Source organism: Cyprinodon tularosa, unplaced genomic scaffold, assembly GCF_016077235.1.
Source record: "Cyprinodon tularosa strain WSP-4 unplaced genomic scaffold, ASM1607723v1 ctg189, whole genome shotgun sequence".
NCBI classification, from domain to species: domain Eukaryota; kingdom Metazoa; phylum Chordata; class Actinopteri; order Cyprinodontiformes; family Cyprinodontidae; genus Cyprinodon; species Cyprinodon tularosa.
In genome coordinates, this window is record NW_024038669.1 from 1811185 (window position 1) to 1826047 (window position 14863).

General features: G+C 36.8%; 1 protein-coding gene across 6 annotated transcripts; it reads left to right on the top strand.

Moving 5' to 3' along the window:
• The first annotated feature begins 298 nt into the window (after window positions 1-298).
• On the top strand, window positions 299-12975 carry faima (Fas apoptotic inhibitory molecule a). 6 transcript variants are annotated; one of them, XM_038282865.1, is made up of 5 exons: window positions 299-393; window positions 2531-2669; window positions 8582-8810; window positions 11911-11960; window positions 12119-12975. In XM_038282865.1, exons 2-5 carry the CDS (start codon window positions 2556-2558, stop codon window positions 12266-12268), a joined length of 543 nt encoding a protein of 180 aa, XP_038138793.1. In that variant the 5' UTR covers window positions 299-393; window positions 2531-2555; the 3' UTR covers window positions 12269-12975. The 6 variants fall into 6 exon arrangements, with proteins under 6 accessions (XP_038138793.1, XP_038138797.1, XP_038138798.1 ...); XM_038282869.1 differs by having other exon boundaries at window positions 308-393; window positions 2539-2669; XM_038282870.1 differs by lacking the exon at window positions 299-393 and adding an exon at window positions 397-422 and having other exon boundaries at window positions 2539-2669.
• Window positions 12976-14863: the final 1888 nt, after the last annotated feature.

Below are 14863 nucleotides of genomic sequence, written 5' to 3' on the forward strand. Positions count from 1 at the left end.
TTAGTTGTTTCATCCTGGACAGTGGTCTTGACGCTCACTAGCCCTCGGCCTCCCTCGCTACGCTTGGTGTACAGTCTCAGAGTGCTGGATTTGGATATATATATTTGGATATATATATATATATATATATATATATATATATATATATATATATATATATATATATATATATATATATATATATATATATATATATATATATATATATATATATATATATATATATATATGTGTGTGTGTGTGTGTTTTTCTTTTTTGTAACAATTTAACCCCCAGGGGGCGGAGACAAGCTTGTGCGCAGGGCCCAAACAGGTTACCAAGGTAACAGCATAAAAACAGCTCTGCTAAACCTTTGTAGCTTCGGTAGGGATAAACGGCGTCAAGTGTCCCACAGGATCGAGGATATTTTCACCATAACTGAGGTAATTCTGCTGTAAACTGATGGATGGTTTCTTATGCTCAGGTTAAAGATTTAATTTTGATCCCAAAGAAGCAAACGGCGGCGGTCAGAGCCGCCGTGGAAAAGCGGTTTCCAATTGAACACGTTATTCCACGTCTGCTTCCGCTTTTACTTCAAAATAAAACCGTTATTCAACTTTTCAACGTTATTTAGTTCGTGGTATCATTTATCTGAATCTAATGATGACATAACTTTTTCTTTATGCTTTCAATATTTTGAGAGCAAATTAATTTACTAATAATTTCTATGCATGATCGTAGCTTGTTGTTGTTTACCTGAAAAATTGGGAAAAAAAGATACATTCCACATATCTTACATTTTTTAAATACTTCTTTTATATTGTATTTTTCTTCTTTGATTGTTTTTGTGGTCTTAAAAACAATCATGATTGAATGATTGATTGGTCAACTGCCTACAATTATTATGTATTATTAATTATAAATAACAAGCAATAATATTATAATATCTTTTTATGGTTGCTCCTGCTCAAATCAAGGTATGGTGAAGTTTATTCCTCTGATAATTCCACCTTTTAATAGCTACTAGTTAGAAGTTTACAAATCTATTATTTTCTCAAATACAAACAATACCAAATGCACAAAAATAAAACAATTTTTAAGTTGGAAATAAAGATAGCAAACAATAATAGTAACATTCTTTTAATAACACCAAACATTTTGTAGCTTGTGATATTTTTTAACTAAGTGATATTATAAATTATGCATATTTGCATCTTAAATTATAACCCCCATCCAGGCATTTTTTTCATTGCAGGTACATTTTAGGTTTGTGTCAAGCAACAGTTTGTTCACTTCAAACTCAAACAATGTTGACTATACAAATGAGTTATTATAAAAGTTGTCTAAGACAAATTTATTGATTAATTTCGAATTAAACACACTTTTTTATAGATGTGATTTAGAAATAAATAAATAAATAAAAAGAATAGAGAAATAAATACAGTTCCTGCATGGAGCATTTCAAAAAAGACTCCCTCTGTAGTATCGGTATCAGCGAGTACCAACCAATAGGGCACCGATACCATTTTGAGAGCCAAAAGTTTCTTCAACTATTGTCACCCATTCCAGGTAGGCAATAAAAAGTTCTACTGGATTCACTTTGTTTTAGTCCTTTTCCTGCTTTACAAAGGTAGGCAGCATTTGACAAAGCCATGATGGCAATTATTTTACATCCAAGTAGTATGCAGTTATTCATATATACACACATCCATTTCAAACAGATTGTATCGGCCAATACTGCACAGCCACTTATCGGGGCCAAAAACTTGCATCGGCACAACACTAATTTTAATCCATACTTCATAAATTACTTAAATGTATTTGTAAGATTTTAAAATCTTAGTTTGTGAAAATGAATCTTTTCAGACCTTGTGACCAGTTTTTCAAAGGTGCAAAAAAAAAAAAAAAAAAAAATAGATAGTAAAGTATAGTATTTGTCTCAGAAAAGTTTTATTAAATGTTTCATTTTTCAATTTTTTCATTATTCAATTTTATTTATATTCATTTCTAACTTAATTAAATGTTTCATTGTTTTTATATTATTATTTAATTGTATTTATATTATTTTTTTCTTTTATTTTTAATTATATTTTTAATATTATTAAATTTTATTTATATTTATTTCTAACTTTGATTAAATCTTTAATTATATTTATATTATTATTTAATTTTATTTATATTATTTTTTGATAAAATTTTTAATTATATTATTATTTAATTTTATTTATAGTCATTTTAAATTAAAACAAATATTCGAATGTAGAGAAGGTTACCGGCACTGAAGTTGATTAAGAATCTTTTATTGTGAAATGTATTATCTTGTACCGGAAGTAACGTAGCATAAGCAGCGGTAGCTTAGCATGCTATCTTTAGCAGCTTTTCCTCTGAGTTGACCGCTTCATTCATCATCATGTTCTGTTTGAACTGCGCTTCTGTTGTTGATCTTGTGTTATTGTGCTAACGGGGAACCATCTGGGTAAAGCTCTTTATGACGCCCCGCAGGTTAGCAGCGCTGCTAGCAGCTGTGATTTAAAGCCTGGTTCTGTTGGAGCTCCGCAGGTTCGGACCCAGTCGGCATGTCCAGTGACCTGGCTGGTGTGTGGGAGGTCGCGCTGAGCGACGGAGTCCACAGGATCGAGTTCGAACATGGGACGACCACCGGGAAAAGAGTGATCAGTGTGGACGGAAAGGTGGGTCTAAACATATATCTAAACAGCAGGCATGAAACAATCAGAATAGTCGTAATTAAATGATTATTGAAATAATCAATTATTTTGTAACAGTGGTGGTTCTAGGCCAAATGTGCCAGGGGCCCAGGAGGGGGCCAGGGGCCCTGGATGGGGCCAGCATGTTTTCATGGGAGCGACACCAGGCAAAGAATTCAAATACACTATATTGCCAAAAGTATTTGCTCACCCATCCAAATTATTGGAATCAGGTGTTCCAATCACTTCCATGGCCACAGGTGTATAAATTCAAGCACCTAGGCATGCAGACTGTTTTTACAAACATTTGTGAAAGAATGGGTCGCTCTCAGGAGCTCAGTGAATTCCAGCGTGGAACTGTGATAGGATGCCACCTGTGCAACAAATCCAGTCGTGAAATTTCCTCGCTCCTAAATATTCCACAGTCAACTGTCAGCTGTATTATAAGAAAATGGAAGTGTTTGGGAACGACAGCAACTCAGCCACGAAGTGGTAGGCCACGTAAACTGACGGAGCGGGGTCAGCGGATGCTGACGCGCATAGTGCGAAGAGGTCGCCAACTTTCTGCAGAGTCAATCACTACAGACCTCCAAACTTCATGTGGCCTTCAGATTAGCTCAAGAACAGTGCGCAGAGAGCTTCATGGAATGGGTTTCCATGGTCGAGCAGCTGCATCCAAGCCATACATCACCAAGTGCAATGCAAAGCGTCGGATGCGGTGGTGTAAAGCACGCCGCCACTGGACTCTAGAGCAGTGGAGACGCGTTCTCTGGAGTGACGAATCGCGCTTCTCCATCTGGCAATCTGATGGACGGGTCTGGGTTTGGCGGTTGCCAGGAGAACGGTACTTGTCTGACTGCATTGTGCCAAGTGTAAAGTTTGGTGGAGGGGGGATTATGGTGTGAGGTTGTTTTTCAGGAGCTGGGCTTGGCCCCTTAGTTCCAGTGAAAGGAACTCTGAATGCTTCAGCATACCAAGACATTTTGGACAATTCCATGCTCCCAACTTTGTGGGAACAGTTTGGAGCTGGCCCCTTCCTCTTCCAACATGACTGTGCACCAGTGCACAAAGCAAGGTCCATAAAGACATGGATGACAGAGTCTGGTGTGGATGAACTTGACTGGCCTGCACAGAGTCCTGACCTCAACCCGATAGAACACCTTTGGGATGAATTAGAGCGGAGACTGAGAGCCAGGCCTTCTCGTCCAACATCAGTGTGCGACCTCACAAATGCGCTTCTGGAAGAATGGTCAAAAATTCCCATAAACACACTCCTAAACCTTGTGGACAGCCTTCCCAGAAGAGTTGAAGCTGTTCTAGCTGCAAAGGGTGGACCGACGTCATATTGAACCCTATGGATTAGGAACGGGATGTCACTTAAGCTCATATGTGAGTCAAGGCAGGTGAGCAAATACTTTTGGCAATATAGTGTATATTTAGAGAGCTGCATGAAGTTTGATCCCCATTCAATTAGGTTTAATTAAAGTCGTAGGGAAATTATATTTAAATGTCAAATCATTCTGGGTTAAACACAGTGGCAGCTGCTGGAGTTTTCTGGTCCATATACATTCAGGCATTTTTTTTTTTCTTGAAAACCAGAACCAAAAACAGATACTACTTCCGTTTTTCCATTTAGAAATCAGAAACGGACAACAAAGCCGTTTTTCCTTTCCTGTCACCGGAATTTATGAACGAAAAAACAGAAAAGCTTAAAGGAATAGTACACCCAAAACATGATTAGCCTTCATTTTCTACTCACCCCCATGCTGAACAACACTCTGGAGTACTTTTTTGATATCTCAAATGCATCTGGAGATCTGGGAGGCTTCTTGCTGTCTGCTGACATTCAAATAATGGAGGTCTATGGTGCCCGAGACAGAAAGGTCCATAAAAGTCCACAAAAAACGTGTCAATATTCCTCCATACTGCTCGTCCAATGTATTCCAAGTGTCCTGAGTGGGTAGCATCCAGAATTTACTCGAAACGAAGTCATTTAGAATGTTTTTAGAGCATAAACAGTAGTGTATAGGATTTCCTGAAAGCGCGTTCACGAGTGGCAACATGATAGTTTATTGTAGAGACTTAACGCTTTATTACATTATTGTGTGTTTTATTGTTGGGGGGGGGGGGGGTAATATCTTGGCAAGATGGAGGTTGAGATGAAAATATTTTTTTGGTTTGGGTTTTCAAGAAAAAAACAAATTGCCTGAACTTACACGGACCTTTTCTCCAGGGGGGAGAAAAGATAAATTCAAAATAGACGTATACCAAAAACCAATTAAACGTATACTAAGTTATCACACCAGTATATTTATATGAATGCCAACCACAAAAAACATCATAAAAACAAAACATAACATCATGTACAGGTTTACAGCAGAAATAATGTACCAGTTTAATAATGGAGAAGCTATTACTCAGGTTTATACTTTTTTTAATATATAAAAACTTTCCTAGAGCAGCTATGCAAATGAACTAACAGCAGTATGGAGGACCAACTCTGCTATATTTAAAAATAAATACAGAAATCAATAAATGCTCAATAAATAAATAAGCAGACAATTAATTTCCCCCAAAAATACAATAAGCTAATAAATGTAGGTAGAAATAAATTATACAGTGAAACATAAATTAATATTTATCTCTTTTAATCAGCTTATTTATTTGTTCGATTTTGTAATAATTACCTTATTTATTTATTGTCCGTTATAATCTTCAACTTTATTTGTTTATTACTTATTTTTTAAGTATCTGCCTGATACTCTGGTGGAGACGGGGCGTTGCTTACAGGCGCGGACCTCTGCCCTCCCGGTTCGCCTCCCAGTATTCTGTGCCTGGCGTGCAGAAACCAGACTTTAAAATGGTCTGGTTTTCTTTTTTTGCAAAAATTGATCTAGTAATAAGTAAAAATCTCTTCAAGTGTATTTCCCCTTAATTTGAGTAGGTAGTTAAGATGATTTTCCAATGGAATGAACTTTCTTTACTATCAAAATAAGATAATTAGATAATGTGCAATTCAAATAAAACAATGCAACCGTTTCTTCTTATTTTAAATTTAAATAGTCTTGTTCCATTGGCAAAGTGACCCACTTACCTCTCAATTCAAGAAAAAATGCACTTCTTTTAAGAAACAATGTACGGAAAAGGATTAGGGCCACTGAAAAATAAAAAAGGTTAACTGATTTTTAAATTTTGTTTCAGTATAATATGAGAAGAAAGTCAGAATTCTGGCTTTAATCTCAGAATCCTGAGATTAAAGTCAGAATTCTGACAGCTAACAAACCTGTTAGCATCAAGCCATAGCCATGTCTCTTTTTAGAGACTGGCTCTCTTGTTTTAAGACCTTCTGCTCCTCCATTACAGCCCGGGAACCCCTCTGGCACTTAAAGTCACCTAATTCCGGCATTTTCCACTAATGTTTTACTGGCCCTCCCAAACAACTCACATCTTTGTCAGTGAGGCTGATTGCTTCCACATCTCTTTCTCCATGGTGCCCATCTACATTTAGATCCACAATTCTGAGATTAAAGTCAGAATTCTGAGATTAAAGTCAGAATGCTGAGAAAAAAAGTCAAAATTCTGAGAAAAAAAAGTCAGAATGCTGAGATTAAAGTCAGAATTCTGAGAAAAAAGTCAGAATGCTGAGATTAAAGTCAGAATTCTGAGAAAAAAGTCAGAATTCTGGGGAAAAAAAGTCAGTTTTCTGAGATTAAAGTCAGAATCCTGAGATTAAAGTCAAAATTCTGAGGGAAAAAAGTCAGAATTCTGAGAAAAAAGTCAGAATTCTGGAAAAAAAAAAAGTCAGAATTCTGAGATTAAAGTCAGAATTCTGAGATTAAAGTCAGAATCCTGAGATTAAAGTCAAAATTCTGAGGAAAAAAAGTCAGAATTCTGAGAAAAAAGTCAGAATTCTGGAAAAAAAAAAAGTCAGAATTCTGAGATTAAAGTCAGAATTCTGAGGAAAAAAAGTCAGAATTCTGAGAAAAAAGTCAGAATTCTGGAAAAAAAAAAAGTCAGAATTCTGAGATTAAAGTCAGAATTCTGAGATTAATAGGGATGGGAATCGAAAACCGGTTCCTGTTCAGAACCGGTTCCGTATTTTTCGATTCCATGGCATCGTTTGGCAGCTCGCTGAATGATTCTTTTTTCGATTCCCGCAGCACCAGAGCCGAGAGCGCCGGCTCTGGGGAGCATGACTTACGTCACGTTTTTTACGTAAGTTACGCAACTTACGCAAGTTACGCAAGTTACGCAAGTTGGAAGAACTATTCGAGGAGGAAGACAACGTGCTGCGGTCACTTTGTGAATCAAAGCCCCGTCTTTCCTTAGCCCAGAGGGTAGATCAGGAAATCCAGCTCTATAAAAGCTTGCCCTCCATCCCCTGCAGGGATAGCGCCACACTGTGGTGGTGGAACAAGCAAGATACGCTGCCCTTGCTATCTGGACTGGCTGAAAACTACCTCTGTGTGCAGGCTTCCTCCACCCCATCTGAGAGGGTGTTCTCCACGGCTGGAGACACCATAAGCGCTGAAAGATCCCGTATCCTTCCAGAAAAAGCAGATATGCTCATCTTTCTGCAAAAGAACTGTTAATTTTCCCTACTACTGTTTTATAATTAGTATTTTTTGTTATTTAAAATAGGTTATTATCCCATCATTTGTTATTAGACATTGTTGGTTATTAAGTTTGTTCTTGTATTCATTTTTCATTTAAACACAGATGTTACTCCAGTTTCACATTTCCTGTGGACATCTTGATCTTTTTGAGTTTGTAAGATTGTGCAATAGTTAAGTAAACAAAGTTGATTCTGATAATCAAACTGTTTGTTCTCCTTTTTCCCCCAAATTGGAATCGAAAAAAGAATCGATTAAGAATCGAATCGTTTCATAGAATCGAAAAGGGAATCGGAATCGTGAAAATCTTTTCAATTCCCAACCCTAGAGATTAAAGTCAGAATCCTGAGATTAAAGTCAAAATTCTGAGGAAAAAAAGTCAGAATTCTGAGAAAAAAGTCAGAATTCTGGAAAAAAAAAAGTCAGAATTCTGAGATTAAAGTCAGAATTCTGAGAAAAAAGTCAGAATTCTGGGGAAAAAAAGTCAGTTTTCTGAGATTAAAGTCAGAATCCTGAGATTAAAGTCAAAATTCTGAGGGAAAAAAGTCAGAATTCTGAGAAAAAAGTCAGAATTCTGAGAAAAAAGTCAGAATTCTGGAAAAAAAAAAGTCAGAATTCTGAGATTAAAGTCAGAATTCTGAGAAAAAAGTCAGAATTCTGGGGAAAAAAAGTCAGTTTTCTGAGATTAAAGTCAGAATCCTGAGATTAAAGTCAAAATTCTGAGGGAAAAAAGTCAGAATTCTGAGAAAAAAGTCAGAATTCTGAGAAAAAAGTCAGAATTCTGGAAAAAAAAAAAGTCAGAATTCTGAGATTAAAGTCAGAATTCTGAGATTAAAGTCAGAATCCTGAGATTAAAGTCAAAATTCTGAGGAAAAAAGTCAGAATCTGAGAAAAAAGTCAGAATTCTGAGATTAAAGTCAGAATTCTGAGATTAAAGTCAAAATTCTGAGATTAAAGTCAGAATTCTGAGATTAAAGTCAAAATTCTGACTTCTTTTCCCATATTAAGCTGAAATACTATTTTAAAAAATCAGTTAACTTTTCTTTTTTCAGTGGCCCTAACCCTTTTTTGTGAAAATGACTTATTTAGATGTCAGTTTTTTGCAGTGTAATGGTTTTGGACCAGCCCAGGGGGAGTTTTCACTTTTCTCACAAGGAATCCAAACTTGAACACTTTGATCTCATCACCAGAGATAAAGAGACAATCTTGCAGCTGGAAACCAGCAGATAAACCGACCTGTATCTATGGCGAAGGTCACGAGTCGCATTTATCCTGTTTTTTCAGGAGGTTCTGAGGCGGAACTGGATGTTTAAACTCGTGGGGAAGGAGACCTTCAGTGTGGGCCAATCAGAGACCAAAGCCACCATCAACATCGATGCGGTCAGCGGCTTCGCCTACGAGTACACGTTGGAGATCAATGGGAAGAGCTTGAAGCAGTTCATGGAGAACAGGTCGAAGGTCGCCAGCACCTGGCTGCTCAACCTGGACGGCATCGACTGCAGAGTGGTTCTGGGTGAGCTCAGTCCTAGCGTTTTTTACCGTCTGCTTTATCAGTGTAAACCAGCAGAGCAGCAGCATCATGTCTGACGTCCCGCTCTGATCGAACCATCACCTTATTGGTTCATTCATATTAGCAGTTAGCATTAATGAGGTTTAAAGTGGTGTGATTCATGCTCTATAGAACAGTGCTGCAGTATTAATACTGAAGCTAAGCTCTTTAACCGCCTTAAGCAGCACGCCATGCAACGCCACCTCTCCTAACCAGACAGGTTAATACCTTTTATAATCAGCCTGCTTGTAGCTGATCAGCTGCTGTGCCGCTCTAATCCGTGCACAACATTTAAAAAAACCTCAAACTGCTCAGCATGGTTGCTAGCACAGAGTTGTATACATTGCGTTTTTTTAACTTCAGGAAAATGAAGTTCTTGTGTTTGTTTTGCAAATCTCTCCTCATTCCAGTGAGTTCTATGAGTTCTATTATCTGAATCAATCATTTAATCCTGACTTTACTTTGAGCGGAAAAAGCTTTTATCCAGCAGAATGAAGCCGTTATTACAGAAGAAGATTAGGGCCACTGAAATAATTTAAAAAGTTAACTGATTTTTACATTTTATTTCAGTTTAATATGGGAAAAAAAGTCAGAAATCTGAGATTAAAGTCAGAATTTTGAGAAAAAAGTCAGAATTCTGAGAAAAAAGTCAAAATTCTGAGATTAAAGTCAAAATTCAGAGAAAAAAAGTCAGAATTCTGAGATTAAACTCAGAATTCTGGGATTAAAGTCAGAATTCTGAGGAAAAAAAGTCAGAGTACTGAGATTAAATTTAGAATTCTGAGATTAAAGTCAGAATTCTGTGATAAAAGTCAGATTTCTGAGGCTAAAGTCAGAATTATGAGGGGAAAAAAAGTCAGAATTCTGAGATTAAAGTCAGAATTTAGACTAAAGTCATAATTCTGGAGACTAAAGTCAGAATTTTGAGAAAAAAGTCAGAATTCTGAGGGAAAAAAAGTCAGAATTCTTAGATTAAAGTCAGAATTCTTAGATTAAAGTCAGAATTCTGTGATAAAAGTCAGATTTCTGAGGCTAAAGTCAGAATTATGAGGGGAAAAAAGTCAGAATTCTGAGATTAGAGTCAGAATTTAGACTAAAGTCATAATTCTGGAGACTAAAGTCAGAATTTTGAGAAAAAAGTCAGAATTCTGAGATTAAAGTCAGAATTCTGAGGAAAAAAAAGTCAGAATTCTTAGATTAAAGTCAGAATTCTGGAGACTAAAGTCAGAATTCTGAGATTAAAGTCAGAATTGAGACTAAAGTCAGAATTCTGTGAAAAAAGTCAGAATTCTAACTCTTTTCCCATGTTAAAATGAAATAAAATTTAAAAAACAGTTGAATTTTTTTTTCCAGCGGCCCTTATCCTCTTCCGTACGTTATGATGGACCGAGTGCTGAATAATTAATGTAAAACGAGGCTCTTTTAAAGCAGCACTGTCATTTTTCAGCCACCAGGGGGCGCTTGGCTTGTAACATTCAGGTTTAGCCACTGATGTCTATTTATTCACTGGATTGCTGATAGACCGAAAAAACGGAAGTCACCTGCCGCCATCTTTGTACTCCCCACTTTTACGGAGTTGTGCCACAAAAATGCCTGTAATGTCATATAATTACACAACAATGTAATCAATACGTGTTTATTATTTATATGTACATAATTTATTTAATCAGATGGTGAGTTAAATATTCTTATTTTCTGACTACAGTATTATTATGCTGCATTAACACACTCATTTTGTTGTGATAGATTTGTAAAATATGCTATATTGCATGATTTATAGACTTCAAGGACTTCATACTGAATATGCAATGTGATGTGCTTATTCAGGGTTCCCGCGGGTCCTTAAAAAGTCTTAAAAGGCATTGAATTCTTCAAAATAAAACTAAGGCCTTAATTGGTATTAAAATGTCTTAAATCAGTCTTTCGTTGGTCTTAATTTTTAAAACAACATAAATAGGATTATATTTATTGCAATTTATTTTTGTAATCGAAATAAAACATTAAAATTGACACATTTTTATTTTATTTTTTTTTAAATAACAGCTCGCCATTATTGGTTCCGTCCCGATAGCGGAACCAATAAAAGCGTTGTTGCGGTCGGGACATTTGGGAGATGCACCATTAACTTTTTGTCTGGAAAATATGAGCAAGTGTAAATGTAACAAAAATTGTCTCCAGCCAAGAGTTTTCTCCATGGCTAAAACCAGGGAAAGTACATGAGGCTCAGTGGATTTTGTGCAAGAAGTAATTCAAGCTCAGAACGATGGGAATTAAGTCAGTGGAGTCACACATGCGAAGCACGAAACAGAAAGCGTCAAAATCGAGAAACAGTCGGTATTTCTCAGTTTAGTTCCACCCTTGTCTCTGCAACGCCTCCACTTATCACCAAATCAAACATATTAAGAAAACCATACAAAGAAAAATAGCTGCAAAAAAGACTTAGCACTGGTTATGTTGGGGCTTTAAAACTGATTTGTTTTGTTCCCTGCTAAAACAAAGTTTGTGAATTCAGTTAAATAATTGTTATAATATATCTGTCATTTGTGTGTTTTTAGATTTCTTCCTGTATGGGAAGCTTTTCCAAATTTGAAACATTAGTGCAGTGGTTTATGTTAAAATAAACCTTTGGCTTAAGTTGTCGCAAGCAGGTTTTTCTTGTGTTTCTTGTGAATTTGGTCTTAAATTTTTATTTCAAGTGGCATTAAAAAGTCTTGAATTTAACTCGCCTTATGCTGTAGGAACCCTGTTAAATTTGCCATAAAGAATAGTTATGGCATAGAGCTTGGAATCCTGAGGTTGTAAGTTCGAAACCCACTCCCAAAGTCTGCTTCTCTGGCTCTCTGAGCAAGACCCTTATCCCCACACTGCTCCCCGGGCGCCCCACGATGGCAGACCACTGCTCCCCAAGGGGATGGGTTAAATACAGAGGTAAATTTCTCCAGTGTGAGATCAATAAAGTTCAATTATCATTACTTTATTTTTCAAAGCTGGTAGTTCAACCGCTCTAATCGCCCAGAGCCCATCAGCAGTTTGTCCCTGAACTCTTCTCTTTTGTTGCTTTCAGAGAAAGGCACCATGGATGTTTGGTGTAACGGGGAGAAGATTGAAACCGCTGTAAGTTTTCAGCGTTATTACCGATGATTGAATAGCACATTTCATCTGTCACGTATAGAAACACATTTTGACTCGGATCCTCTGGAGTCATAATCCGAAGCAGTGCAGAACAGATACTGGTGTGTCTCCATGCCTGTGGCTGTGATCCGTGTCTGCAGGGGGAGTTCGTGGACAACGGCACAGAGACGCATTTCTCTCTGGGAGACCACAACTGCTGCGTGAAAGCCGTGAGCAGCGGGAAGAGACGAGACGGCATCATCCACACCCTGCTGGTGGACGGGACAGAGATCGCTGAATGCACCGAGTGACGGCCGCCGCGTGGCGATGTTTCTCCTGACTGGTTTCATCAGGAGGCAGAGTGTAAACATTTAGTAGGAAATGAGCGGAAGGCTTGTGACGTCGACACTGTGCAGATAAAACAGCCTTTCAGTCTGTAGAGACGAGACAAGAGCTGCAGTCAGCAGCTAGAAACCTCATTCTTTAACAGAATAAATTAATTTTTGTCCTAAAAGTGTAATTTATAATTTAGAACTACTTGCAACGTCCTGTTGGTCTTCAGCCTCTGATCATGTGTTGATGGGAACAAACGCCCCCATCTGCTGTAGTTTTAATGTTCGGGGTTTTTTATGTAACCAGGTTTCGTTGAATATTTCCTTCTGCCTGTTTTCTTTTCTTTCTGTATCAAACCTGTTGTTTCAGGTTTGTTGTTTCAATAAGCTCCTGTAATGAGGTTCTGTGTTCTCCTGCTGATCTCTGCAGATGTCTTAGACAATCCTGCTACTAGTTAGCCTGAAGCTAACTATAGAAAACTACGTGTAGAGCTGCTATAATTGTTCTTGTTAGTCTGTGGAGACTTCCTGTTTGTCCTTAGAGAACTGTGAAATGTATGTGGGCTGTTCAGAGTTTTAGTACAGTTTCTGTAAATTTGTTGGAAAAGCTTCTGTATTGTCAGTTTCTACATTTTTATGTCGTGATCCTTTACAGTAAAAACATTTTGGAAGAGGTTCAGTTAAAAGGCAAATCCTTTTTGTTTCTTTTAAATTAGCTTTTCAATGTTTCATTAAAACTTCAGGGGACAGAATCTGCATTTTAAATTAAATCTTCCGCCATGTCTATCATATGCTGGTGAAGATTCTCAGTCATCCAGGTCATAGTCATTCCAAAAAAGTAAAAATTATAAAAAAAAAAAAAAAACAATCCACTGGAAATTTTTTTCCAAAGTTTGAAGACGTTTCGCCTCCCATCCAGGAAACTTTCACAATTCAAAACGCCTGAATTAGCGTTGAGTTCCAACCTTATAGAGTATCCCAAGAAAGCTTTGTTATGACTTAGAAAACATGCAAATTGAACCAAAAAAAACCTGTCGATTTCGTTGAGCTATCATCTCAACTCCCATCGCTATGCAGGGGACCAGAACATGTTGCCTGGTCAGCCAGGCCAACAATAAACCTAACGACTCGCTTTTTCAGAGACATAGACCAGTATCGGATATTGCAGGCCAACAATAACGTCATTGACTCCCCACTACTACGGGGTGGACCTGTTTTTTTTAGCTCAATTTACATGTTTTCTAAGCCATAACAAGGCTTTCTTGGATGGGAATGAAACATCTTCAAGTCCAGTGGATTGTTTTTTAACTTCTTTGGGATGTCTGCCATAGTTTAAAATTTTAGATTATCTGTATTTGAATGCAACATTTCATGCACAGAACAACTGTTGGCTGTTTTCTAATCAAAACATAAACACACATTCTCATCTTACTATATGTAGTGAGGACCATAACATTTTACTCTGAAAGTGTAAAGAAATCTCCCAAGATATTACTGAAGAGGTAAATAGAATTTGGTAAAATAGCTACTTAACTCTTGATTGAACTTTCTGATTGGATTAATAAAATGATGTGCAAAAAAAAAAAAAAAAAATACAACTAAAACCACGATTACCAAAAAAAATTCAGGCAGAAAAAGGTTTTCTAAATCAAAATGTCAGCATAAACTAATAAAACCAATCCTTGCAGTATCAGGAAAGCTAAAGACCTTCCAGCATCAGAAGCTAAAGTTACTCATGGGTAAAATTTCCAGAAACTTCACTCGTGTAAGAGTAGTTCTACTTTTACAAGAATATTACTTGCGTAAAAGTACGCTAAAATCCAAATACTCATAAAAGTAACTTGCTTTTCAAAAAATGATTCAAGTAGACATAACTGGTTACTACCCGCATCTGTTTAATCCCATTGACCTGTATTGATCTTTATTCATTTTTAACCCTAAAACTAATCAGTTCCTCCCTAAATCCTAAACGTTGGCAAGAAAGAAAACAAGGAGGAAAATTCCCACTTTGGTACTAAAGGTTTTACATTTGATGCTGAAATCTAAAAAATGGTCCTAGTCAGTTTGAAACCAAAACAAGAGCACACACGCTCTTAAACAGGATAGTTTTATAATTATGTATAAGTATACTTATAGTATATTTATTAATAGTAATGTGAAGCCTCCTTAAAGTATATGGGGATTGTTTCCAGCTTAGTCTCCCCCTGATTGGGAAGAAGTCCTAATGCAACAACATGGACCTTAGAGATACAGATTAATAACTTGAAAACAAGCAACATGATTCCAAGATTGATTCTGTTTTCTACAGTAACTTTAGAAAACTTCAGAGATCCAGACTAATATGTTCAGATCACAGACAGATGAGTTTTAAATTGATTATGGTATTTATGTGAGGGGAGTGAAAAGGGAGTGTCAATGGTCCGACCTGGTGACAAATAAACATTTCTTTTAGTTTTATTAAATCTGGAGCTGATAAGAATTTTTGGAGCTTTACAGAAACTGCTCACACGGCTGTTACTTGTTTAAAATGTTCTTTATTCAGAATAAATGACATTAAAAGCACGTCAACTTTCT